General features: G+C 36.5%; 1 protein-coding gene across 1 annotated transcript; it reads right to left on the reverse strand.

Annotated features, from left to right (window-relative positions):
- Positions 1-23,688: 23,688 nt before the first annotated feature.
- LOC111057188 (LIM domain-containing protein A-like) lies at positions 23,689-25,413 on the reverse strand. The gene has a single exon (XM_022344628.2). It carries the CDS (start codon positions 25,411-25,413, stop codon positions 23,689-23,691), a length of 1,725 nt encoding a protein of 574 aa, XP_022200320.2.
- Positions 25,414-25,643: the final 230 nt, after the last annotated feature.

A 25,643-nucleotide genomic window follows, 5' to 3' on the forward strand; every position in this document is an offset into this window, starting at 1 on the left:
AGCACTGTGTCTGCCCACTCACTCCATCTTTTCTCTCTCTCTCTTTCTCTAGCTGCTACGAACAGCAGCATTCTTCATCTTGTATAGTGTCAAAAGTTTGTGAGTTGTTTCCACAAAAAAGTCTTGGACACAAATCTGTCCGCCATATTTTGTTTCTTTCCACGTTGGTTTTGAGTCGTCGACTGCTGTTTACATAATGAGGTACCTCCCGGTCGCAGGGCACAAAACACCACAATGAACTCAAAGTTTACGAGGCAGCTACTGTTCAGAGTAAACGACATAATTCATCACACCTGAGTTCGAGAACTCTCAGCCTATATCTATCTATATTTATACAGTTTCCATGGTCCATATTGAAGACTTCCTTCTATTACTAACTATATAAGTCTATACAATAGGTTATTCAGTATCCATGGTCGTACAATATGTCAACGGCATAATAAATCGGTTAAGGAATGACTACAAGTGAAAACGGGAATGGTGCCTTATATCACAGTGATGAATTGTACTTTTGGACGTAACAAAGTTAGGGGTTTCTACTTCTCTAATTTGTGGAATGTGTTATGCTTAGAAGATTTCTAATGTCATGAAATTCACCATACATGAGTAAAAACGTCCATTAACTGCAGTATACAGTTTACAAAAGGACACAAAATACGCAAGACAAGTTGACAATAAGAAATGGATAGTAAGTTAATCATAATTAATTTCGATCACTCATGTACATTAGAAATAGCTGAAGGTATATGCTCACAAAAAGAGGTAAGGTGTTTCGGGTTCTGTGTTCTTGGAAACTGAATATACATGGATACTGAAAAAAATTATTTAATCAGTGAGAGAGATAGACGCTTTCCATGTTCTCAAATCTTGAATTGATAGGACTGTAACTACTACTTTCTGTCTGATTGTACTGTACTGTTTTAAGCCCCGCACACACACACACACACACACACACATCGATTTTTGTTCGTACGATATTTTGGCGTTCTTATGAATTCTATCAAGAATTCATATTCAATTCTATTAGATTAAACCGAACTTGACAAACATCATCTGTATAATCTAATAGAATTCATAAGGACGGTAAAATATTGCACGAACAAAAATCGATGTTTGTGTGTGCGGGGCTTTATACTCTATCTGAATGTCTTACTCTCTCTTGTTTTTTTTGTTAGTGGGAAGCCCCTTGCGGGAAGGCCCCATTTCGCCAAACTAAGAATATAAGCCATCAATGGGCCTTGTCAATATACTTTACCAATGTATAAAGATTAAGCCATCAAAGGACCGTCAGTTCAACGTGCCCATACGATAACACGGGAGTGACCTGGTCAAAATGTTTTGGTGATTAGCGGTTTTTGAAACCAGGATCTCTAGTCTGCTACGCAAGCACTCTATCGAGTAGAACACGGATCACTCAGTTTCTCTTCAATTTTGAGAAGTCCAACTAGATTGCTTGTTTTGGATCGCCACTACTTTGCCCATAGAAAGAACGTGGATCGCAGAACTCAGAACGCCTGACTGATCTCAGTGTGCACACACCCTAAATGATCGTTATAGTATCGTTACTTATGTTGTAAATTATTATCGCTGACGTTTCTTTGGCAAGTCTATTCACTTATCATATCCCTTAGTTATTCAAGGATATCATTGAGTACTTCTTTGACATTGTTACGCCTCGATAGAAAATTTTGATTTCCCTGCGAATTGATGATTGATAACTTAATCCCTGAATAATAAGTGGAACCATGTCAATTGTTGATCAAATGTGCATTAAATATGCAACGACTATTCAACTTGAGAGCAGCTTTCATAAGAATCTACATCCCGAATGAATAAAGAAATCGTCCGCTTTTGAAATGGATGCAATTTTTATCGTTCGGTAGCAAGATGAGTGGTTGCTTTTCAGGAAACCTATCGGGGAGTGAAATAATAAGAACATGTTGCTGCTATCGATGAGCAGTGCATTATATGAGTTGCATCGTTGCACCGATCACATAAATGCATTCTGATACTGCACCCTGCTGGTTGAATTCCAGTCAACGATAAGATCGCTTTTGTGACGTCACTGGAAAGCTACAGAAACATGTCTCCATGTGAATAAGTTGCATTTATGAGCCAACATGACGTTTGAATGCATGGGTAATGAAGTGGACTTGACAAAGCGATAGGTGTTCGCTGCTATTATGGCTTCAATGCACCACTTACCAATTCACTCTCACTCTCACTCACTCTCTCTCTCTCTTACATTTTCCTTCTTTTTCTGACTCACTCCTCTCACACTCATTCGTATGCACAGTCCCTCACACTATCACACACACTCTCTCTCTCTCTCTCTTCCGCTCACACTCTTGCTACTTGGATCTCTACACTTCTGCAACCGGACTACGATTTATGTTCCAAGGCTCACTCCAATCAAATTGCGTCCCCTTCTGCCATTTTTTTGCGAGTGGCCAGCGGCTTTTTGCAATACCCTTTTCATTAGCAGGAATTCTGAAAAAATAGATCTACCCACTAGGCTATTCTAGAAATCAATGCGCGTTTCATATTACGATCACCAGTGACGGAAATTTAATATCAGCTAACTGAGTCGAACACAATGGTTTGTTGTGACAATGCTAAATGGAATTTAGCAACAGGTTTTGTGAGGGTAGAATGTGTGAATTGGAATGATGTTTCCAAAAAAAACCTTGCGAAATATATGAAAATTAGAATAACTGTATTGAAGTTATGAATTAAACAGCATGTGGAGTCAAGGAAGAATATTGCTCTACGAGAAGACGAATGCAATAAAGCCATGCGAAATGATAGTGAAAAGCTGTTATTTTATAGGGTGTAAAACTCGTTGAAATCTGATAGGCGTAAAGGGGTTACACAATAGTTTGTTGTGACATGTCCAATTGAAGGAAAGAGAGACAACAGGTCCAAGAAAGTACGGTAATAAGTTCCCCGTTGAATAGTTGGAAAGTAGGATTTGTTAGAAAAAACAGTTGTGAAAGTACACTTACCAGCCGGATACCTTCAAAAATACAACAATATCAGTTCTAGCGAGACTAGTTCTAGCGTTGATGGCTAGACTTTTAAGGATAAAATTCATATTGATATTTCAACAAGATCATTTGAATACTGTTCGAAAAAATAGAAGCTTCTTTGATGAGTAGCTTATACTCAATGCAGGAAAAATGTATTCTTTTCTTTTCTCTATCAATACGTTTTTCTAATGTTTTAATATTATGTAATTCTAAAAATATACTTGAATTAATAAATTACCTTTTCGAGTAATGAGGTCATACTTGGTGCCAAACCTTAGCTTACAGATGGGTACCACTCCGAACAAACATTTGCGAATGATATGGTTTTTGTACAGTAATTATTTTGAAAAATGGAAGGATTACCGCACGCAATCCAAAACTATGCGGGCTTTTTTGCTAGACAAGATATCTATTTTCTATGACCCCTTTAAAGTGCGGTGGAGTGCCATATGGGTCCCAAAAGGGGGTGGTTTAGTGATGAGTCTTGACAGGGTACAACGAGGCTGGCTCAAGCCCGTGCCAAACTTGTTGTAGGAACTTGAAAAAATCTATATACAAATATATGTTGATATATATTATGTAGATTAAAACCTCTAATCTGAAATATCGATGTAGGAATGTTAGTAAGGCTGGACGTAGAGTATTTAATCAAATTCCACCATTGCTGACCACTAATTACAGGCTGTACAAGTGGCTTTTGATTATACCAGTTGCTCTGTGGTTGGGCTTCCACCCTCACCATGTCATGGAGTCGTCACTCTGTGGTCATTTAATTTTGACACACCGCGTCAAAGGTTCTCAACCATATGACTCCGTAAATAATTACACATTTGGCCAGTACTAACTAATTGAGCGATGTTTTTCTCGTGTTTTTCGGGCGTTTCAAATGTCAAACGTCGCTTGTCGCGTGCCGGTAAGTACCAGTTTGAACCGCGTTACTCATCCAATGTGGTTCAATTTTTCATAGTTTTCGAGTTGAATTAATCATCTGAGGCAACACAAATTTCGGCCGCTAATGACCCTTGGTTGGTGAGCGTAGTGGTATGTGTGTTTATTAAGCGTGACGTCCTTTTTTTTATGAATTTGGAAGATGGAAGAGTATAGCTGATCCAGGACAAGCCTTTTCCATTCGAGTAGGTAATCTCACGGTGTTGTAAAACTCGAATATATTCAAAATATGGTTAGTCGTAGTTGTTAACAACATAATATATATATTTTTTTCCGATCTCGAATAATGTTAATTTTATTAATATAGCTCATATTTTTCAATAAATTATTGGACTGACATATCTGATAGATTCATGAACTCCTAGGACCGTTTGAATACACTAGTTCAACCAAATATGTCGGATCTGATCAAGCTATGATTTATTATGGGCTTTTTATTGTAATTAGTTTTGCTTGAATTACCAAGCTTTGATAGTTTTCTCACATATTCATTCAACTTCAAACAGTACTGAAATCGATCCAAATAGTCTCAATGTAGATTTGATTGATATTTATAGAACTGAGAGTTTGTATTGTTAAGGACAGTAAAGCTGCAATCATTTGGTTTGAAACGCAGATTTGATGTGAAGATTCAAGTGTGCCTTATTCTATTGAATAATAATGTATTTTACAAAACTAATTTATATTCTGTAAAACATAATATTATTTCAGTTATATATCGCCGCAAATCCACTTTTACGCGGTTGTGCACCCACGGGGGTGTGTGCGTGCGGGCACGTGTCACAGCGATCATTTGTGGTAGAAATGATGATATAATAAAGGATAAAATTATATCCTATTAAATAAAACACTTGAAATCAGTTATTGAATACTAATTCAGTAATTGCGGAACTTGGAGTAGAAAGCCATGCAAGAATATGAAAATACATTAATGAAACAAAAAACTGTTAATAAAAATCCTTCACGAGCTCCTCCACCCGCTGAGCGAGTGTAGGGTAGGCTTTCGTGAGGAAAACCCAATTGTATCTTATGGTCGCCCATAATAGAACACAGGATTTTCCACTCACAGAGCTGTATGTAGTCGATGCTCACTAACCAAGAAAGCCGCAAATCCACTTTTACGCGGTTGTGCACCCACGGGGGTGTGTGCGTGCGGGCACGTGTCACAGCGATCATTTGTGGTAGAAATGATGACAAAAAGTGAGTGCATAGTCCTTGATCTACTAGTGGGTGAGAGATGGAAGGTGAAGAAGAAGAGTCGTAGAAAGAGATGACAGTAGAGATTAGGAAGAGAAAGAAGACTATGGAGACAAATATGAGGCAGGGTTTGAGGAGGAGGAGGAGGAGGAGGAGGAGGAGGAGGAGGAGGAGGAGGGGGAGGAGGAGGAGGAGGAGGAGGTAGAGTTGGAGGTGTAGGGGGAGGAGAAGGAGGAGGTGGAGGAGGAGGAGGAGGAGGAGGAGAAGGAGGTGAAGGGGGAGGAGAAGGAGTAGGAGGAGGAGAATGAGGAGGAGGAAGTAGAGGAACTAGGAAGAGGGAAGAAAGTAAAGCAGAGAATGAGGCATAATGATGAGACGATGAGCAAGAAGTGAAAAAGGAAAAGAAGGAGAATAAGATGGAGATCGAGGTGAACCAAGAATCAGAAACAGTGACATGTAGAATCAGAGAAGGAGGAGGAATAGTGGGAGGAAAAGGGAATGAAATGAGAAGAATCTGTTGATTAGAATTCGGAAAACAAAGAGAAACATGACTGGACGAGAAGGAACTCAAGAGAAGGTGAAGAATGGAGTTGGACGAGGAAAGAGAGTTGACGAGAGAGAAGAGTAAAATGTAGAGAGAAGGAGTAGCCAACAACACATTTGAGCAACAATGCATTCCAGTAGTAGAAAACAAATGACAAAACGTAGAAAACGAAGAAATACAAATAAGGAGGAGCAAGGGAGGGACAGGAAAGAAAGATGGAAAGCGAGAAGAAGACAGTAAGAGAAAGGACATCGTGAAGAGAAGTTTTGAGTTGAAGAAGAAGGTTAATGAGTAATAGTAGAGAATAAGGGAAAGAGAAAAGTTGATAAGTAACAGGAGGATCAAAATGAAGAGAGGATGAAAAGGGGAGTCTCTAACATAACGAAATAGAGAAATGTAGACAGAAGATGGGGAATAGAAGTGAAACTAGTTACTAGCAAAAAAGGTGAATATGTCAATTGATTGAAATGTATTCTTGACTACTGAAAGGTTTTTGAAATATATTCAGATTCAGAGAGGTGGCTGTGACAACTTATTTATTTATTCGTTCATTCGAAACTGGCTTATTGAGTACTATTGCAATCATGATTTATAAATTACTTGTAATTTTGTATTTTTGAAGATTTATGTTAGGATGTAACAAGCTCAAATGTAATATAAATAGTATATATAATATAAGTAATAAAATAGCGAGTAAGTAAAAAGGGAGAATAAAAAGATGGTTGAGAAGAAGAAAGAAGAGAATAGAGAGAATGAGTGGAGACTGTTGTTGAGGATTACAAGGGGAGTTACAGCAGGCATGAGGCTGATGAGGATCTCAGAAGTGACAGTAAACAGTATACGAGGACAAGTAGGGGAGGATGACGAAAGAAGGAGAAGGAAAGTGAATGAGGGGGACAAATGAAACCGAACAAGAAGTATAATATTTTGGAGGTGCAAGGGGAAGATGATAGCAAAAGGGCTTACTGAAGTGGAAACCAAGAGTAATACAAGAATAGACCCTGGTTGGAAATCATTTTCTCTTCCTCCACCTTATTTTCATCTCACTTCCTCATCAATTTCTTACAATTTCTCTGTCTCTGTCACTACTTGTCGATTGGAGGCCCTTGTAATGACAACCTACCGGCTACAAAACAAAAGATAGTGTAAATAATCGTCTTTGCTCATATCTGAAATAGCTGAGGTTGCTGAAATTCTATCAGCCTCTCTACTTGTAGCCTTTTTGGAAGAAAATATAGAATGTAATCCATTACATTCTATACTCTCTCTTTTAGAAGACCTTGCTATAGTTTTTTCAGAGTATTGGATACATTATTACGATTCAATCAAAGTCTACTTTAGATTCTTTACTGAATATTGCACTCATGCACATTGCGTAGAGCTACTTGTACTCAATCACATGTAAGATGAGGGTAATAATTGAAAATCCAATATTTATGGATCAAATTTCTAAATTTTCAAAAGTTCTGCAGCATTAACCTGTATTCTTTGATGTATAGTATTCCATGCAATCTGTTCTAGTAATATTTGTATAAGCTTGTCTCATTTTGTACATAAGACAGTGTACACTTCCTGTACTAAGCTACTAGTACATAGTACTACATAAATAACTAATATACTGTATTGAACTGTTCTCGAGTTAAGTTCTGTACTTTACACTGTAATGTAATGTGTCAAAACCCTACTAGTAGGCCTATTCCATTTTGTTCTCAGTAACTGTGATTTGATTACTAATTTCTCACAATCCACGACGAAGAACAATCTTAACGATTTTTCTGATGAAAAGCTTCATCAGAAGTCATGAAAACATTTAGCCGTTTCAAGTCATTTATCAAGATGATAAAACCTTTTTTCATATCACATTGTCTTGTGAAGTGTGGTGCGTTTTTTAACGGCTTCACACATGTAGGGTGAATCTTGTACTGAGTCAATGGTGTAGCGGCTATAAATTTTGTAATTGCGTGCGTAGACGCTGAATGTACACCAGACTGATTGATTCACTACAAGATTCAATACAATTGTCGGAATCGCGGGAGGCCTAAATGCTCGCTCACCCTTGATTCTTCTAATGACAAATTGTATAGTGATGAAATTTTTATAAGCAGTGTAGCGATCGCTAAACACTGAAGACGGATACCTTAAAATTATTACCTGTGAAGAATGAGCATACAAAATCATACAGGTCGAGCAAAAATCCCGATGTAGCTAATTTACGGGACTGCGTCTCTAATAAGTTCTGAAGGATTAAAAATACGGTATTTGAACCAAATATCGTTCAGAATATACTTCGAGAACAGAGTCTTGTCGGGTTTTAAGCTCTATTGTAGGAATTTATATGATCTATGGCTGCCTCTGCTGTACAATTGATGCATTCGTTCCTAAGTCGAGGTAGGTAACAGATAAAAGCTGATGTATGAGCAGGTAAGGACAAAGAATAACTATCTCGATCTGACCCCACTCGCTACATCCACTTAGACCTGTTCCAATATCCAGCTTGATTCAATTATTCCAATGATCGTATTTGATCGGTTCTTGATGATATAGAACGTATCAGACACAATAATTGACAGGCTTAAGAAATAATCGAACTCAGAAAACGAATTAACAAAACTGAAATATATTATAATAAAATATGTAATCATACAGTGCAGATTCAGAATTTGATTCACAGGTTGATAATAATTTAGCATTAACAGAATAGTTAAAAATTTTCTTGTGCTTGCATGATACCATGCGTGATTCGACAGAATTTTACAATTGATAAAATCTAACAGTTTGAAAAAATAGTGAAAAATGAATTATAGAAAATATTTTTTAAAATGTTCGGGGTCGTGGTTCAGGCAGCGGAGGATAGTTAATCAACTACAAATTCTTATAAATTTAATATGAATAAATTTTAGACTCTTAAATGCTAAAGCGCTTGTCGGCGTGGCCAATAATTTAACGAAGAAAAATTTATGTTTTTCTGCACTGAAATATTTTCGAAGCGTAGATTGGGGCCCCTTTTGAAACTTATAACTCACGTGAATTTCCTTGGCGGTCGTGGTTTTTCTTCTTTAGAACAAAAATCATTTGATCGGCGGCAATCCAGGCTTCGGTTTCGGCACGTGGGGAATTTTAGTTTAAATATCTCCTTCACCGAATTAATTAAGGGATAATTTACTTTAAGCTTTTAAATTTATCGATTGATGAAACAGAAATTTACGAATAACAAATAAATTGGCCTAAAATATCGGCTCACAAATAGAACATTTAAAATCGAACAAGAAGTTTTCACAAATAGGTCTTGGTAACTATAAAAGAGATCTGACCAGTAAGGATTTCAAAAGGGAAGTGCTGCTCTTTTCTCTAAGCTTTTAGGCTAGACCTTGCTTCTCAGAATCTCAATGTAATAATTTGCATAAAAATTTGCCATTGGTAGAACGCTTGTGACGTAAACATGACGTCAGTGGCAAGCAGTAGAATACAATTCCTTTTAATTACAATAATGATTCAATTTAGGTAATCCTTAAAACTGCTTAATCTTCTAGACATAGTTCCTCTCATACAATGTACACGTGCTAGTGTAACTGATAAGGCAGGGTTGGTGTCTGATAATAGATTAACATGTGTTGCTTTCAAACGATCACCGTCTTGGTGCTATTTCTATGCACTGTGATTGGCTTAGACCTGCCATAGAGATTTAATTACCATGTGGTTCAGTTGAATTAAATTATTAATAAATTAATATTCTTGTACAATTTTTATTAGGTTTGAGATTGTTATAAATAATTTCTGCCATTTTATCAATAATATAATTTCATGCTATGACCTATTTAGTTACAATTAGACCTGACATATAATATAATTTCTTAAATAATAAATAATTTCAAAGATAACACATACATTTTATTTTTTTTTTTATTTGAAATTCTTGATCCTTATGGATAGTTTTGATTTTTAGAGATGGTATTATATCTTACGTGAAGCCAGCGTGACATTTGACGATACTTCGAATCAGTCAGCTGCGTTCGAACTGTTTTTAAAAACATCTGATCGATAGTAAACAAAGTGTAACCTCAAAATCAGTGAGCGATTCATAAATAATTTGTGCTTTATTTGCAAAATAATTATAATTTTATTGAATAATTTTCCTAGAAAATGTTCAGTACAGAACGGTACTCTTATCAAATATACAGTTATTGATAAGTAAGCTTTATCGCTCGGTCGCTAACTATTCCTTTAGCAAATTCTTTCATTTTAAAAGGTAATCACAATTTTTCTCTCTTTTCATGAGATCTATTTGAAAGATTCATCACACAAAAGCCCCCAGGATATTTTAAATAGGTAATTGGGAGACGAGTCGAAACAATGACTATTTGAAAAATCCGATATTGTGATGAATACACTATTTCATCTCCTTACTTCTACGAAAACTCCACACTTAACACTAAAAACAATATATCGTGCACTTTTGGCTACGAGAAAATAAATAATTGATTGTTCCTTTCATTGGATACAATCGAAATACAATAATTAATGAGGTCTCTTTGGATCCTTCATTAAAACAACTCCACAATTTCCACTCACGGGTGGCTTATGAGCAGACCCATAACTATAACAAATATACAAGATTTCACATATTACTTCTTAAGATTTGAACAGTATTTGCAACAAATATAGACTTTCATCATTTTTTCATAGTTATTACAGGTTTCGACTCTTTGGTTTGGCTTTTACATAAATTGGGTGAGAGTGTGATTTTACTTCGGTGACTTGACAATCGTCTACCATTTGACTCGAGCAATTTCTTATTTGCGCTTAGTACGTTGCGTACAAACAGGGTTACACTTGAAATGGCTCTCTTTATTTTTATCAATGTTGGTTACAAATATTAAGTCTTACATTTATCAATTTGAATTTCAATTCATGATCTTTTGATGCAACAGTAATAAATTTCACATTTGAAGGTAAGAATTTCATTTTCTTTGGAGTTTTTTAGAGATACATTCATATAACACAGAACATGCGCATTTCGTGCAAATTAACATAAATATATATTTTTGGTTGCGTTTTTTACTTATAATTCCACATTAAATAACAGGTTACAATAATTAAATAACGATATTGCTTGGGATTCTATTAACATTGACTCTAGGATTTCGCACACATTGGTTGGTGGGACGAAGAAAATTATCGAACAGGCTTTGGTTCTGAATAGATTTTCTTGATCGATTCTGTATTTCGAGGTTAGATTTACACATTTTTTCAAATAAACTTTGTTTATTTTCTTTCCTCCTATTCACTACTAACTTCATGTTATTTCTAATTTATAATTATTTTCCGTGGATAATATAATTCTTGTTTCTATTTTTCAGTTGTGCAGATGATATTAGACGATTGTTTCGGTGATGACTGTAGCACGAGACTGATGGCTTGATCAGGTTGGTAAATTTTTAGAGTTGTTTTGTAGTTTTATTTTCTTCTGTTATTAAAGTTGATTTCGGTTTCTTCATTTGAAGTGGATTGTTGTTTATTAGATGAGATGCGGCGAAGTTAAGGTTATGTTGATTAGGCTGCAGTAAAAGATGCTAGTATGCAAAGATGTGATTCGATGTGTAGGCTGTGACTATGAAGAAGTTTGATAATTTGTGTAATTCACAACCTAGCTTCCAGTTGGTTAAAAGATTATTTCTTCCTTAAGCCCCCATCTAAATTTGATTTCTCTATTGTTCCAAGTTTCCATTCCAATTTGCAACTATCCGTTTTACTAAACTTTGCTTAAAACGAATGTGCCGACGAAGTAGGTAGATCTCTTCAGCCAATGTTGTCCTTCTTTGTTTACCGGGTGACATGTAGTTTGATATCCTTAAATCTGACATGCCGGTGGTGTCTGTGGGTTTTTTCAAATAATCCTTTTCTTCTTTGCATGCCGGTGTACAGTTTGTTTGATTTCAACCGGACATGACTGCGGTGGTTGTAGGTTCTTCTGGATATCGTCTTCCTTTTTCCTTGCATGTCGGTGGGAATCGTGATGTAAGATTTTAGCCTAACATGACGGCGGTGTAGATAGGTTCTTCTTGACATTATTTTTCTTTTCCGTGGAGCTGCTATTTCACTTGGATGTTGTTTTGATTTGTAGGTTTTTACTTTCAGTTGTGACTTCGATTTGTTGTGGGTTTCTATTTGTCTTCTATTGTTTAGCGAATTATTCTCAGGAGTGCTGGGTTTATATGTTGCAGGTGCTGTTCTCAGTGGATGGACGGTGATGTGGACAGTCGGCAGTCCGGGCTGCTCTTCAACGTGGTCGGCAACGTCCTTGGACTCCTGGTAGTCTGCGCGCGATGGTACGGGCTGTCCCTCTACCTGACGGATGTCATCCTCAGCTTGGCGGGCGATGTCGTCCGGCTCCTCTTGGCATTCTGCGGGCGGTGATACGGGCTGTCCCTCTACCCGATGGATGTCGTCCTCGGCCTGGCGGGCGATGTCGGCTGGTCCCTCTCTGCGTTCTGCGGTGTGCGGCGCGACTTCGGTCCTGACACTCTCGGTAAGTTGGTCTCCCATATATGTGCCATATTCGTTTGCCTGTTTTATGATCTCCTTTTCAAGTATGTTTGCTTCCGCATGCATGGGTTCAGGCTCTGGTCCAATATTGATTCTAATTGTCTGACTTTTCTCCTTGATTTGCCGTCCTAACATCCTGCTTCTTTCCGCTGCTTCCTCCAACTGTTGATCCAGTTTCTCAAAACCTTGTTCACTTGTTTTCCTCCACTGTTGGATTTCCTTCTTTAACTCTTCATTTGCTTGTTCGTGTTCTTTGAGTAGTTCTTTACTTGCTTTCCTTAATTCTTCATTTTTTTGTTTATTGTCTTCCTTTAGTTCTTCTCTGGCTTGTTTGTCGGCTTCCCTTGCCTGTCTGATTTCTTCCCTCCACTGTCTATTGTCTTCTTTTAAATCATTTATTGCTTCATTTGTTTTCTCATTCATCTTGGTTATTGCTTTCAGGAGGGTGTCCATATCCTGCTGGGAAAGGGTGGGTGTGCGGTCCTCAACCAGCGGCGAACAATTGGGTGAGATGTCCTCGGTGTCTGACAGACTTGGGTTGACCTGGTCGTTTCCTGCCATGGTTTGCGAGAAAATAATGCGACGAAGAGGTGTAGTGAATAAAAAACGTGAAAGTGTTGATGTGATATACAAAATAATTAATAAGGAATCCAATAGAAATTGTTATAGCGCAGTAGTGAGTGAAATACAGAAAAAGTGGTTTAGCAATGTGTTCAGTGATAAATGAGTCAAGTTAGCAATATCGTTAACATAAAAATGACAAGAATATACAGGATACACAATGGACACTTATGCGGTACTACAGGTACGCCTCTTATAATTTATTATTACTATTATTATAAATATTTTACTTTTATAATTTCTTGCCACAATTCTATATATAGGCTAGTGTTCTTTGCAAAATTTTATATAAAAGCAGTGATGCTCTGCTTGAATTCCACAATATATCCGTGATTTAATTTTACTTCCCTCTTTATGTTTTAAAATTTAAAAATATAAATAACTTCAATCCTCTTTTCTGTAATTTTTATAAATTGTTTCAATATAGACCTAATATTCTTCAAATAATATGACCTTTCTTATGGTATCTCTTATACCTATGACTTATAGTATGACCAATTTTCGAATAACACGATAATAAAATTCTGAGTTCGATTTTTTCTCTAAAAATTCATCAATCGATAAATTTCTTTTCTGTTCAAAAATTGGGTATGGTACTTCTTGTTATTTTATATAACAGTGAACAGTCAATATCAAATTCGAAAAAATTCACAACCATAAATTTTTCAAAAAATTTTCCCATTGTCAGCGCTATAGTATACTGAGCAACTAAATAATCCTCGTAGTCGATTATCCACCTCTTCAATGCCTATCACTGTTGGGCGCCAAATCATGTAAAGCTGTATTTTACTCGCCTCACATATGTAGAGAGATTTGCCAAATCATGTAGTGCTGTATCCAAATGCCCCACGTTGGGCGCCAAATCATGTGGTGCGTTTTTTAACGGCTTCACACATGTAGGGTGAATCTTGTACTGAGTCAATGGTGTAGCGGCTATAAATTTTGTAATTGCGTGCGTAGACGCTGAATGTACACCAGACTGATTGATTCACTACAAGATTCAATACAATTGTCGGAATCGCGGGAGGCCTAAACGCTCGCTCACCCTTGATTCTTCTAATGACAAATTGTATAGTGATGAAATTTTTATAAGCAGTGTAGCGATCGCTAAACACTGAAGACGGATACCTTAAAATTATTACCTGTGAAGAATGAGCATACAAAATCATACAGGTCGAGCAAAAATCCCGATGTAGCTAATTTACGGGACTGCGTCTCTAATAAGTTCTGAAGGATTAAAAATACGGTATTTGAACCAAATATCGTTCAGAATATACTTCGAGAACAGAGTCTTGTCGGGTTTTAAGCTCTATTGTAGGAATTTATATGATCTATGGCTGCCTCTGCTGTACAATTGATGCATTCGTTCCTAAGTCGAGGTAGGTAACAGATAAAAGCTGATGTATGAGCAGGTAAGGACAAAGAATAACTATCTCGATCTGACCCCACTCGCTACATCCACTTAGACCTGTTCCAATATCCAGCTTGATTCAATTATTCCAATGATCGTATTTGATCGGTTCTTGATGATATAGAACGTATCAGACACAATAATTGACAGGCTTAAGAAATAATCGAACTCAGAAACGAATTAACAAAACTGAAATATATTATAATAAAATATGTAATCATACAGTGCAGATTCAGAATTTGATTCACAGGTTGATAATAATTTAGCATTAACAGAATAGTTAAAAATTTTCTTGTGCTTGCATGATACCATGCGTGATTCGACAGAATTTTACAATTGATAAAATCTAACAGTTTGAAAAAATAGTGAAAAATGAATTATAGAAAATATTTTTTAAAATGTTCGGGGTCGTGGTTCAGGCAGCGGAGGATAGTTAATCAACTACAAATTCTTATAAATTTAATATGAATAAATTTTAGACTCTTAAATGCTAAAGCGCTTGTCGGCGTGGCCAATAATTTAACGAAGAAAAATTTATGTTTTTCTGCACTGAAATATTTTCGAAGCGTAGATTGGGGCCCCTTTTGAAACTTATAACTCACGTGAATTTCCTTGGCGGTCGTGGTTTTTCTTCTTTAGAACAAAAATCATTTGATCGGCGGCAATCCAGGCTTCGGTTTCGGCACGTGGGGAATTTTAGTTTAAATATCTCCTTCACCGAATTAATTAAGGGATAATTTACTTTAAGCTTTTAAATTTATCGATTGATGAAACAGAAATTTACGAATAACAAATAAATTGGCCTAAAATATCGGCTCACAAATAGAACATTTAAAATCGAACAAGAAGTTTTCACAAATAGGTCTTGGTAACTATAAAAGAGATCTGACCAGTAAGGATTTCAAAAGGGAAGTGCTGCTCTTTTCTCTAAGCTTTTAGGCTAGACCTTGCTTCTCAGAATCTCAATGTAATAATTTGCATAAAAATTTGCCATTGGTAGAACGCTTGTGACGTAAACATGACGTCAGTGGCAAGCAGTAGAATACAATTCCTTTTAATTACAATAATGATTCAATTTAGGTAATCCTTAAAACTGCTTAATCTTCTAGACATAGTTCCTCTCATACAATGTACACGTGCTAGTGTAACTGATAAGGCAGGGTTGGTGTCTGATAATAGATTAACATGTGTTGCTTTCAAACGATCACCGTCTTGGTGCTATTTCTATGCACTGTGATTGGCTTAGACCTGCCATAGAGATTTAATTACCATGTGGTTCAGTTGAATTAAATTATTAATAAATTAATATTCTTGTACAATTTTTATTAGGTTTGAGATTGTTATAAATAATTTCTGCCATTTTATCAATAATATAATTTCATGCTATGACCTATTTAGTTACAATTAGACCTGACATATAATATAATTTCTTAAATAATAAATAATTTCAAAGATAACACATACATTTTATTTTTTTTTTTATTTGAAATTCTTGATCCTTTATGGATAGTTTTGATTTTTAGAGATGGTATTATATCTTACGTGAAGCCAGCGTGACATTTGACGATACTTCGAATCAGTCAGCTGCGTTCGAACTGTTTTTAAAAACATCTGATCGATAGTAAACAAAGTGTAACCTCAAAATCAGTGAGCGATTCATAAATAATTTGTGCTTTATTTGCAAAATAATTATAATTTTATTGAATAATTTTCCTAGAAAATGTTCAGTACAGAACGGTACTCTTATCAAATATACAGTTATTGATAAGTAAGCTTTATCGCTCGGTCGCTAACTATTCCTTTAGCAAATTCTTTCATTTTAAAAGGTAATCACAATTTTTCTCTCTTTTCATGAGATCTATTTGAAAGATTCATCACAGAAGTTAAGTTCATGATCGTAAAAACACTCCAAGATTTGACACACGATCTCTTATAATAGCAACGGTGCTTGAAGTCTGATGATCGAGCTCTTGGTGGTGTCCTTGCAAGTGCTGACAGCTGGAAGCTGCAACTGAAGAGACAGAATATAAACAAACTTCCACAACACTGTGGAGTGAGGTCGATGACCTTCATATGAGGAGTGCAGGACTTCTGAGCACTGAACAACTTTGCCTCTAGCAGCTTCCTCGTTCAGGTGACTAGGAGTTTGGATGGTGAGAGGAGGGAAGGTGTGGGAGAGAAGAGGAAGTGAGAAAAAAAGAGTGTATTGATAGAGAGGAAGAGGGTATAATAGTGAGTGAGAAAGATTCAGAAAAAGAGAGTTTCCATGTCAAAGGGAGATAGAGTGAGAGAATGGGTGGAGGTATCACAGATAAGATGTAAGAAAATCACTAGAGAAGAGAGGAAAACACTTGAGAACTCTAGAGTATAGGAAATGAGAAGGGAAACACTACTAGGTGAGTTTGTGTGTGTGAGAGAGAGAGAGTTCCTGGAAACGAAAAAGTTGTTGAATTTTATGAAATATCAGTAGAGTGGATGGATAGAGGTATTAAAGATAATACGAGGGGGAGGGGTAGTGGGAGAAGAAAGTATTTTTGAGGTGTTGGTTGTTATGACTGGGTGTAAGAATGATTTATGATTGTGCACTTTGGGGATTTTAACAGCTTTGAAGTGTTGTTTAGCTTGTTATAGTCGAGTCTTGATGGTTATTTTGCATTTAAAACTATGTGTGAATTGGATCATGAACTGAACTTATTATGAACTTCTGAACTTCTGTTTATCTAAAGGTGCGTACAGATAGATATACGTGCCGCGAACATGAGCAATTCACTTTTAATCAGCTGATGCCAAGCTTTTTATATCTGTATCTTACCGTTTCTGTAAAAATACAGATATAATCAGCTGATTGAAAGTGAATTGCTCATGTTCGCGGCGCGTATATCTGTACGCACCTTAAGATTAGGGATTGAAGCGGCTCTGGGGAATGCTAGATATAATTATTTTAAAAGCAAACACAGATGAGTTCCTGAGGTGATTGCAGATTCAGTTGACAGAGAACACAGTTGGGTTCTGAGTAAAACCTCAGCCTGTTCGTTAGTCTATAGTAAACCTCTCCGATCCAAGATTTTTCGACGACCTCTTTCAACCGATAGCAATCAGATTAACATGAGTTGGCTCCACAATTACAATAGGCACTAGGGTTCGATTTCCATCGTTACACTTGTACTTTTTTCCACATGGACTACTCTATAAATATTCAACAGATATCGTCACCGATAACATGCACCAGCTTGTTGAGACAGACGCCAAATTTTTCTGTTTTGAAGGCGGTTGGGAAAGATGTTTTCTGTTGTTTTATGCGACAAGTGATTCACGTGACCAGAGAAGAAGTACAATGTAAGCTGAAGACTGAGCACAATACAGTCTGCATGCTAATGCGTGCTTAGTCAGACAGAATACTAAGTTATAACATGCTACTGGGTAAGAAGTATACAAGAAGGTTGGTGGAAGACTATAGAGAAGTGGACGCAGTTGAAATACAGCAGTTGTTGGTGAATAGGTTGGGTCAGTGTTATAAATAAATAAATAATATTCGAAATGAGTACGCATTATTTCTGATGAATTAATTCTGAGAGAGTTATATACTGTATTTTTTATAATTCGGGTAACCATAAGCATAAGAGTGCGAACAACCAATTTGATCATGATGTGTAAACATAACCTATTTTTGGACAATTCCTATCTAAATTTGGGAAAGGAACAGTTTTGGGCTTTAAGCCTGTTGTCCTTTACCAATCATTCATAGTTGAGAATGATATTGTATGTATCAATGTATGAATGAATAATAAATAAATAAAAAATACTAATTATCTCAGAAGAAATCAAGGCGTTCGACTCAAATTGTTTTATGATGATAAAGGCTTATGTGCGACTGTGCTAGCAACAGTCAATTGAAATAATTCTTCTCAAACTAACTAATTCACAAATAGTTATTATGGACTATTACAATCTCCTTATGATTAATAAAATAACACTTATGAAATTATAATGTTATTTTTTTAAAACTACTGATGATCAATAATTATTGATCTAAAAATTAATTAGATTACTTCAAACAATGGGCGAAATCAAGGATTGAGAATGGAGAAAGAATGGATTGAAATGGAACATTATTTGGCTAATAACTTGTTGAAAACCAACTCGGTTTGCGTCTTCAATCTGCCACATTTTCAATTCTCCAAGTCCCTCCTAATCGTCCTAAAGATAGATGGCGCATCATAACACTCTCTGAAATTGTTCAAACACGTGTGCAGTGTTATTACGAAGATTTTATTAGGCAATATAATTTGAGTTGCATGAAATATTGGCACGAGGTACTAGATGAAATTTTACGCAAAACATGTGTAAGCAATCACATGTGGAAGTTCGTGGGGAACTAATTTTGTCGCGGTGTCTACAATCAACGTGTTAGCTGCGATGAAAAACTCCGAGTTACTTTTTATTAACAATCAACTCTTGCGCTCTTGACATTTATCTCCAATTTAGTGGCTTTAATACGTCATACAGCTCATTTGCAGCTTCATGTTAACATTCCTCGACATCTTTTAGTGAAGGAATGATCGAAATTTCTATTTCTGTCAACTCTTGTGACTAAACCTGACGTCCATTAGTGCTCGACAATATACAACCTTCAATTCGCATGCTACTTCACAAATGGTCCACATATTCATTAATTTTATTTCTGAAACCTTTCAAATTATTTGAGAAAGATGTAAGTTCCCATTGTAATTGAGAACTTCTATTTCAATTGTACTAGTATTTTGAATGAATCACATTTTCCAACTTACTCATATATCATTCTTATTAGAATATAATTATTCACTGTCCTGGAAATTACAAGGGATCATTTCTCAAAATAAATCGTAAGTAGCATCAAAGTATAATGTTTTTTTCTATTATAAGGGACTTATCTCAAATTCATAAATTAGTACTGGAATTAAATTAAACTTTCTACAAATAAGATTGGTGAAGAGTAATTGGTGATGTAATGGAAGAGAATAGTGGAGTTGGATCTGAACTAACGTGGAACCGAAAAGGCTTCAAACTCAACATGGAATCACAAACTCATATTATAAAAAAATATTATAAAGATTATAATTAGATCGCTTAATCTAGATTATAGATTAAGATTTTAGGATATGAACATTTTTATAGATAAAGAATATAGCTATTAGATCCAGATTATATTCACATACTTGACTATTGTAACTTAATTACAAGATTGAAAACTCCAAGTATTACTTGTGTTTAATGTTAATAACAGTAGTTATTAAATTTGTATAGAATAAAAAAATCATGCAGTTTTTAGAAAAGCAAGTTGAAAACTTTACTCATCAACAATAAAATAATAATGTATGGCAGCAGTTGCTGTTCCTGTCACATGTTGGCGGCTGAATGAGAAACCCAATACAACGCGTGAGTGCTGAGTTCCATATGGTTTTGAACTGGATGACGATGCCTGATGTAGAATCACGTGACTTCAATGCACTCCGCAACGGTCCAATGCACCGCAATGCATGATGCACTCTCGCATACGTGACAATGCCTGGGCTTGACATGACGTGAATGGCAGTGAGAAACTATCCACGTCCAAAGCTTCACATTGAACATGAGATTATGATGATTGTTGTGTTGATGATGGTGAAGCATCAAACTGTATTCATAATCGTTTCATGACCTTTCAAAATACGCGCCAAATACTCCCCCTAAAATTATTTTCCAAAAATAACTGAAACCATGCATCGATAAACGCATCCCCCAACAACTATGTCCCCTCTTCTACTACACTAATCTCCTGGACAAACTAAAATCCAGGACTCGATTATTGGCGCACATAATGGTCACTTACTCCATTAATGAGTATTATCCTACGCTTAGCGAGGTTTATCAAAGCTTTGATTATGCTGATCTAAGCGGCAGGGGAGCGCTACCGTCCCGTGGGATGGTTTAATATTTGGCTCAACTAGTCATCCACTATTCCAATAGATGGATTTGGTCTATTCACGGTTGGTGAGTTTTCTTTGAATGTGCCGATCAATATTTGAATAGCCAGGAGGGGAACCAACATGGATCAAACTTCTAAGCTCACCAGAAAGACATATCCATGTATAATTCCATATTGAACATTTGAATTATCATCGCGGATGGAATAGTGATTCAACTGCTGAAACAGAATTTAATGTTCAAATTGAAATTTAAAGTGTCGAAGCGTTCGATTGATAGTCATCGTCGTAGGACTACATGAAAAAAATCCAAATTGAAAAACTCACGTAAAACTCGTCGTAGGTACATGAAAAGCTCACAGAGAAAATGGTGAGGAACGAGATCGTGAGTAATTAATAATACACTATGCACGTTGAGCATTAGGATGATAATATAATAATAATATCGAGCGATCTGGCTGGCTCAGGTCTGGTGTCAGAGTTTTCAGGTCGCACCTGATTAATTCCAGGGCCTATGACATGACCTCGATATCATAATTTATCATAACATTACATTATTTGCATTCGTATTCATTTTCCACAGCATGATATTAAAGTTATTAGAATTTAGGTTTTTGCATTTAAATTAATCGTTTCACCTTATTTTCGTACTACAATCTCCATCATCTCAGGTTCTACTTCTGAACCAATTTGAACGAAGCAATATCCCAATGAATCGGACAATACGAGGTCTTTGTAATGCAATTTCGTTGAAGCATAGTAATCAACACTACATTACAGTGCTTAATAGGTAAGCTAAAACCGGGAAAGGGAGGAGCACCGTCGCAGGGTTGATGAATCAGCAGTCTGATTGGCTTTATTAAATCCGTCCACTATCAATTACCACTACCTCATATAGATGTATACAATATACGGCACATATAGCTATGTATATCGAGTATAATGTAATAGGTTCTTCTCCAAGCTGCATATAGCGAGATGCAGTTTCAGTGCATTGCAGTGATGCATTAATGAATGCACCGAGGGTGTTCCGGATATGCATCTGGGAACAAGGCATAGTCTAATGGTTTCCTACGTCACGTCTATATTTGATTTCCAAGTACGTCAATCGCTGAGAAGGGTGCTCAGCAAGGGGGTCTTTCGCCATTAGTGCAAAGCTGTGCAGTTTTACTTGAAACTAGAAAAAAATTGGAACTAAGACTATTAGTTTTAACGACCCTTGATGAATGTTGAGGCTCACATCAGGTCGAAGCCGATTTCAGGCATGGTGTAGGATAAGCCAAAAATGTGCACGAAAGGGTATTGTTTCAAAAACGTTTTTCACTTCTCGTTCGAGCTAGCTCAATAAAAAAATTGAAAAAACAGGAAGAAATGGATAATTGTGAGTCCAGAAGGCTAATAGTTCAAATGGAGCTATTATTATTCTGGTAAGTTTCATTTTCACTCTGATATTGTTATTTTCCATTTCCGGTTTTGTTCTTCCCATGTTTTGCACGTTAACTTCGAGCTCTACTGTAGTGGAGAGAATTTCCAATGAATCATATTTTTTTGACTTCAGAAATTTCATAAAGTGTATAAAAATTGATTGTAGGCATTGCTTCTTCTTATGCATCTTATGCAAGTTGGAATTGATTTTGAATCAGATATGTTTATATCCAAGGACTCATGGTATTATTATTATTTTAAAAGATCGATATCGACTATATTGCATTATTATTGTATACGATAGATAATAATCTCAGCATAAAATACTACTGTCATTGCTTATTCGTACAAAAAAATAAGTGTCACATGTGTCACCCTCTGAATCCTACAAATTGCATGTATGGCATGTAAAATGATCAAAAATGTTTTACGTACTCTCCTCATTTAAAACAAGTCCTTTCTCAATATTTTTATGTGGCAAGAGATAATAACCATAGACACCCATATTTTCCAGTTAATATTGTATCACTAGTTATTATAGCTACCTTCACTATTATACAATTATGATAATTGTTCAAAATGTACTGGTATTCTTCTATGCAAATTCTCATTCATCCAGCAGAGTTGAACACCTTCGATGTTCATAGATTCGCATGGAAGCACGTGCTAATTTCTATGATCAGATGGAAGATATTCCACCCATATGTTGTAGCTGCTCTTCATCCTGAACCTGCGGTTCACCACATACTATGGCTTGCTCTACTCCACCAATATAAGCTGAGAAATTGTATCTGCATATATCAACTAATTAGATCATTTGTTAGGTTTACTGAATAATTTCGGCCTTGCGTTATTGTAAATACCCGTAGCTGGATTAAGTGTCAAGTACAGGAAGTAAAGGATAAATTGTAATTGCACAGTAGTTGAAGTACATAGTTGGAGTAGTTAGCTTGATAGTTTCAAAGATAGTTTTTAACTGGGGGAAGCTCGTTAATATTCATGATGGATTTTAATGACAATTTGAGTTAGCTGAACTAAAGTATTAACACACGTTAAATACGGGTCTTGTTGATCATCGTTCATTTCTTTTTTATTACATTCTAAATCTCCAATCATTCATGTGATCAGTAACAATATCAAATATTTAAAATAATGTTGAGTCCGCTGTTTAGTGAATGAAGATCACCTTGCGCACTTCTTGTACTGACTCCTTCAGAACTGCCTGTTTTGTGGTAATCTATAATCCCAATACCGACAATCTTCCACGTTCATCACAACTGATCAATAATTATATCTTTCCAAAATGCTTCAATCAATGTATAAATCTATGGTTGATGAATAGGTAATAAAAATCAATAGAAAGTAGATTCATGTTAAGTCATGATCATCAGAGCTTCTTGTGATCAGAATGAGTTGAATATTGTTCCAAAGTACAGCGAAATTATAATTCATCAATTTCCTCAGGATCGAGAATGAGATAAACTTATCATAGAGTAATGTTAAACGGATAAATTAAACAAGAGGAACATCGCTTTGATCAAGTTATGAATTTATTCAACAATAAAAAATTAACGCTATCATTAACAACAAGGACAGTATAAAAACTTATGATAATTACTTATAAGTTATCATTAGAAATCATTACTCATACAAGATAAAAACACTTAACAATCTCTCAGATACAAGCGGATATGGATGAAGTGGAGAGATTTTATGGTGAAGTTCATTGTCAAAATATTGAGAACCAAGAACCTTGAACACATCACTGTCATGGGCTTTAAATTAAGTAATTAAGTTCTAAAATAAATTAATTCTACTTTTCTTAACTTTTCCTGTAAATTTTGATATTCTCATAGAAATTGACATAATAACAAATAGAAATGGAATTAATTAAACAAACATAATGATCGATACCTTTCACAGCACTCCATGATGTATTAAGATAATGTAACTTCTACTCATTCTGTTGGAAACCGTTGTTGATTTTGCAACTCAAGATCCTCTTCAATCACGATGCATGGCAAGTGCTCACACATAATGTCCGATATGTCCTCCCTGGTGACCATGCTTCTCTGCCTCCTTGTGCCCCTCCTTGCTGGCATGCTTGCTGGCATGGTCATGGTGCGACTGATGCCCTGCATGTTCGTTGTGCCCCGCCTGCTTATGGTACGAGTGTCCATGGTCATGTCCGCCATGCTTCTTATGATGTGCCTCATGATACTTGGAATCATGGTGACCTCCTTTCTCCTTGTGCCCGTGTTTCTGCGCATGCTCTTTTCCTGAATGTCCATGAGCTGCCTGCTCTCCAGTGTCATGTTCCTCGTCGAAGAAATGCTCATCCTTCTTGAACTCGTCCTTGTGGTGAACTCTATGGTATCCCGATTTTTTATGCCCCTTATGATGTCCTTTTTTGTGGAAAAAATCTTTTGACTTCTTATCTTTCTCTGCTGCATGTCCTTCAGAAAACTTCTTACCTTCATCTACATGATGTTTTTTGCCTCCCTTCGTCTCACTTCCCGAACCTTTATCATGTTTCTCTCCATGTTTCTTTTCCTCTGCTTTCTTGTAGTGTTCCTTTTTCTTGTAATCTTTCTCACTTTGTTGCCCCTTCTTCACCTTATGAGCCTCTTTATAATGTTTCCCCTTCTCTTTCTCATACTCAACTCCATAGCCATCCTCTTCAGGTAGAAGTCCGTCGTCAATGTTTCCAGACACAATATATGTACCTGATCTCTCAATTGGTTCCTCTGAAATAGTCTCAATAGCTTCAGGAGAGCCTCTGGGGACTGTTGGTAGTGGTGGTGGGGGTGGAAGCGATGGCGGATCCTCATCTTCCGTTATTGTCACTTCTGTCACCTCAGGAATATATCTTGGATTAGACCCAGCACTTTCATCCTCATACTCGTTTGCTATTTTCTCATTCACTGAGCCGTGCGGCTGCTGATGTGTTTTTCTGTAGGAGACACCTCTATTATAACTGGATGACTCACCTCCCTCAGTCATCGTTTCCTTGTACTGACTGTGCGAATCATCTGGGAAACGTATCTTCTTCTTAGCTGAATACTCCTTCTGATATTTAGCTGTTCGTTTAGGTTGTTTATTGATAACAACATATTTCATGTTTTGATTTGTCGGTGGCGCCTCGAACGCCTTATACCCACCTCCAGTTGCTCTCTCACCACCTTGATGATAGTAGGTTGCTGTAGTAGGACTGGGAAGGTAGTTCGATTTTGTGATAACTATTTTCTTCTGAATAGGTTCTTGCACTTGTTCTTTGGTGTAACGCTCCAAAACTTCAACACCACCGGTTTGAGGACGACTGTGATAACTTTGTTGAGGGGGACTAGAATACCCATACCCTGATCCTCCATAGTTATTATAACCGATATCGTCATCTTCATCTGCTGCTATCACTGGAGACTCCAAATTGTAGTCATCGATGCCAGATGGAGTACTGTACAAAGTATATGTAACACTGCGAGGGTCATCACCCATCACCCCTTCCTCGTGCACAGGGGCCACATGACTTGACCCCGTTTCTAAACCACTACGTTGTTTACTATCACTACTAGTCGACGTTTTACTCTGTGAAGGAGTCTCTTCAGGAACACAACACTCCGGTGCAGCAGTGGAGCTTGGTTGAGCTTCATTCCCATGTTGATACTTCTGACGTGGTTGAGGGTTTCTGTTGACTATACTAGTAGCACTACCAAAAATTAGCAACAACACAAAAACTAACTTATCAAGAAACATGTTCTAAAGCACAACAATCAATTAAATGGTGAAGTTTTTCTGGGAGTGATACTTTTATGTTCTTTGGTAGCTGGTTAATCAAGATTGGGGAGGGAGAATCAATAGTTAATTACTTGGGAAAGTGTGTGAATTGTGGTGGGGTTGAGCTAGTAACCTTTCTGGGAGAAAATTACCTCATAGCTCATGATCTTCAATGTGACATACAGGTGAAGGTTGTCTACTTCTCGAAC

The sequence above is a fragment of the Nilaparvata lugens genome, chromosome 7, assembly GCF_014356525.2.
Source record: "Nilaparvata lugens isolate BPH chromosome 7, ASM1435652v1, whole genome shotgun sequence".
Classification (NCBI taxonomy): Eukaryota; Metazoa; Arthropoda; class Insecta; order Hemiptera; family Delphacidae; genus Nilaparvata; species Nilaparvata lugens.

Bases quoted from the DNA above. Each gene is read 5' to 3' on its own strand.
- LOC111057188 (XM_022344628.2), bottom strand. From the start codon at position 25,413: ATGTTTCTTGATAAGTTAGTTTTTGTGTTGTTGCTAATTTTTGGTAGT.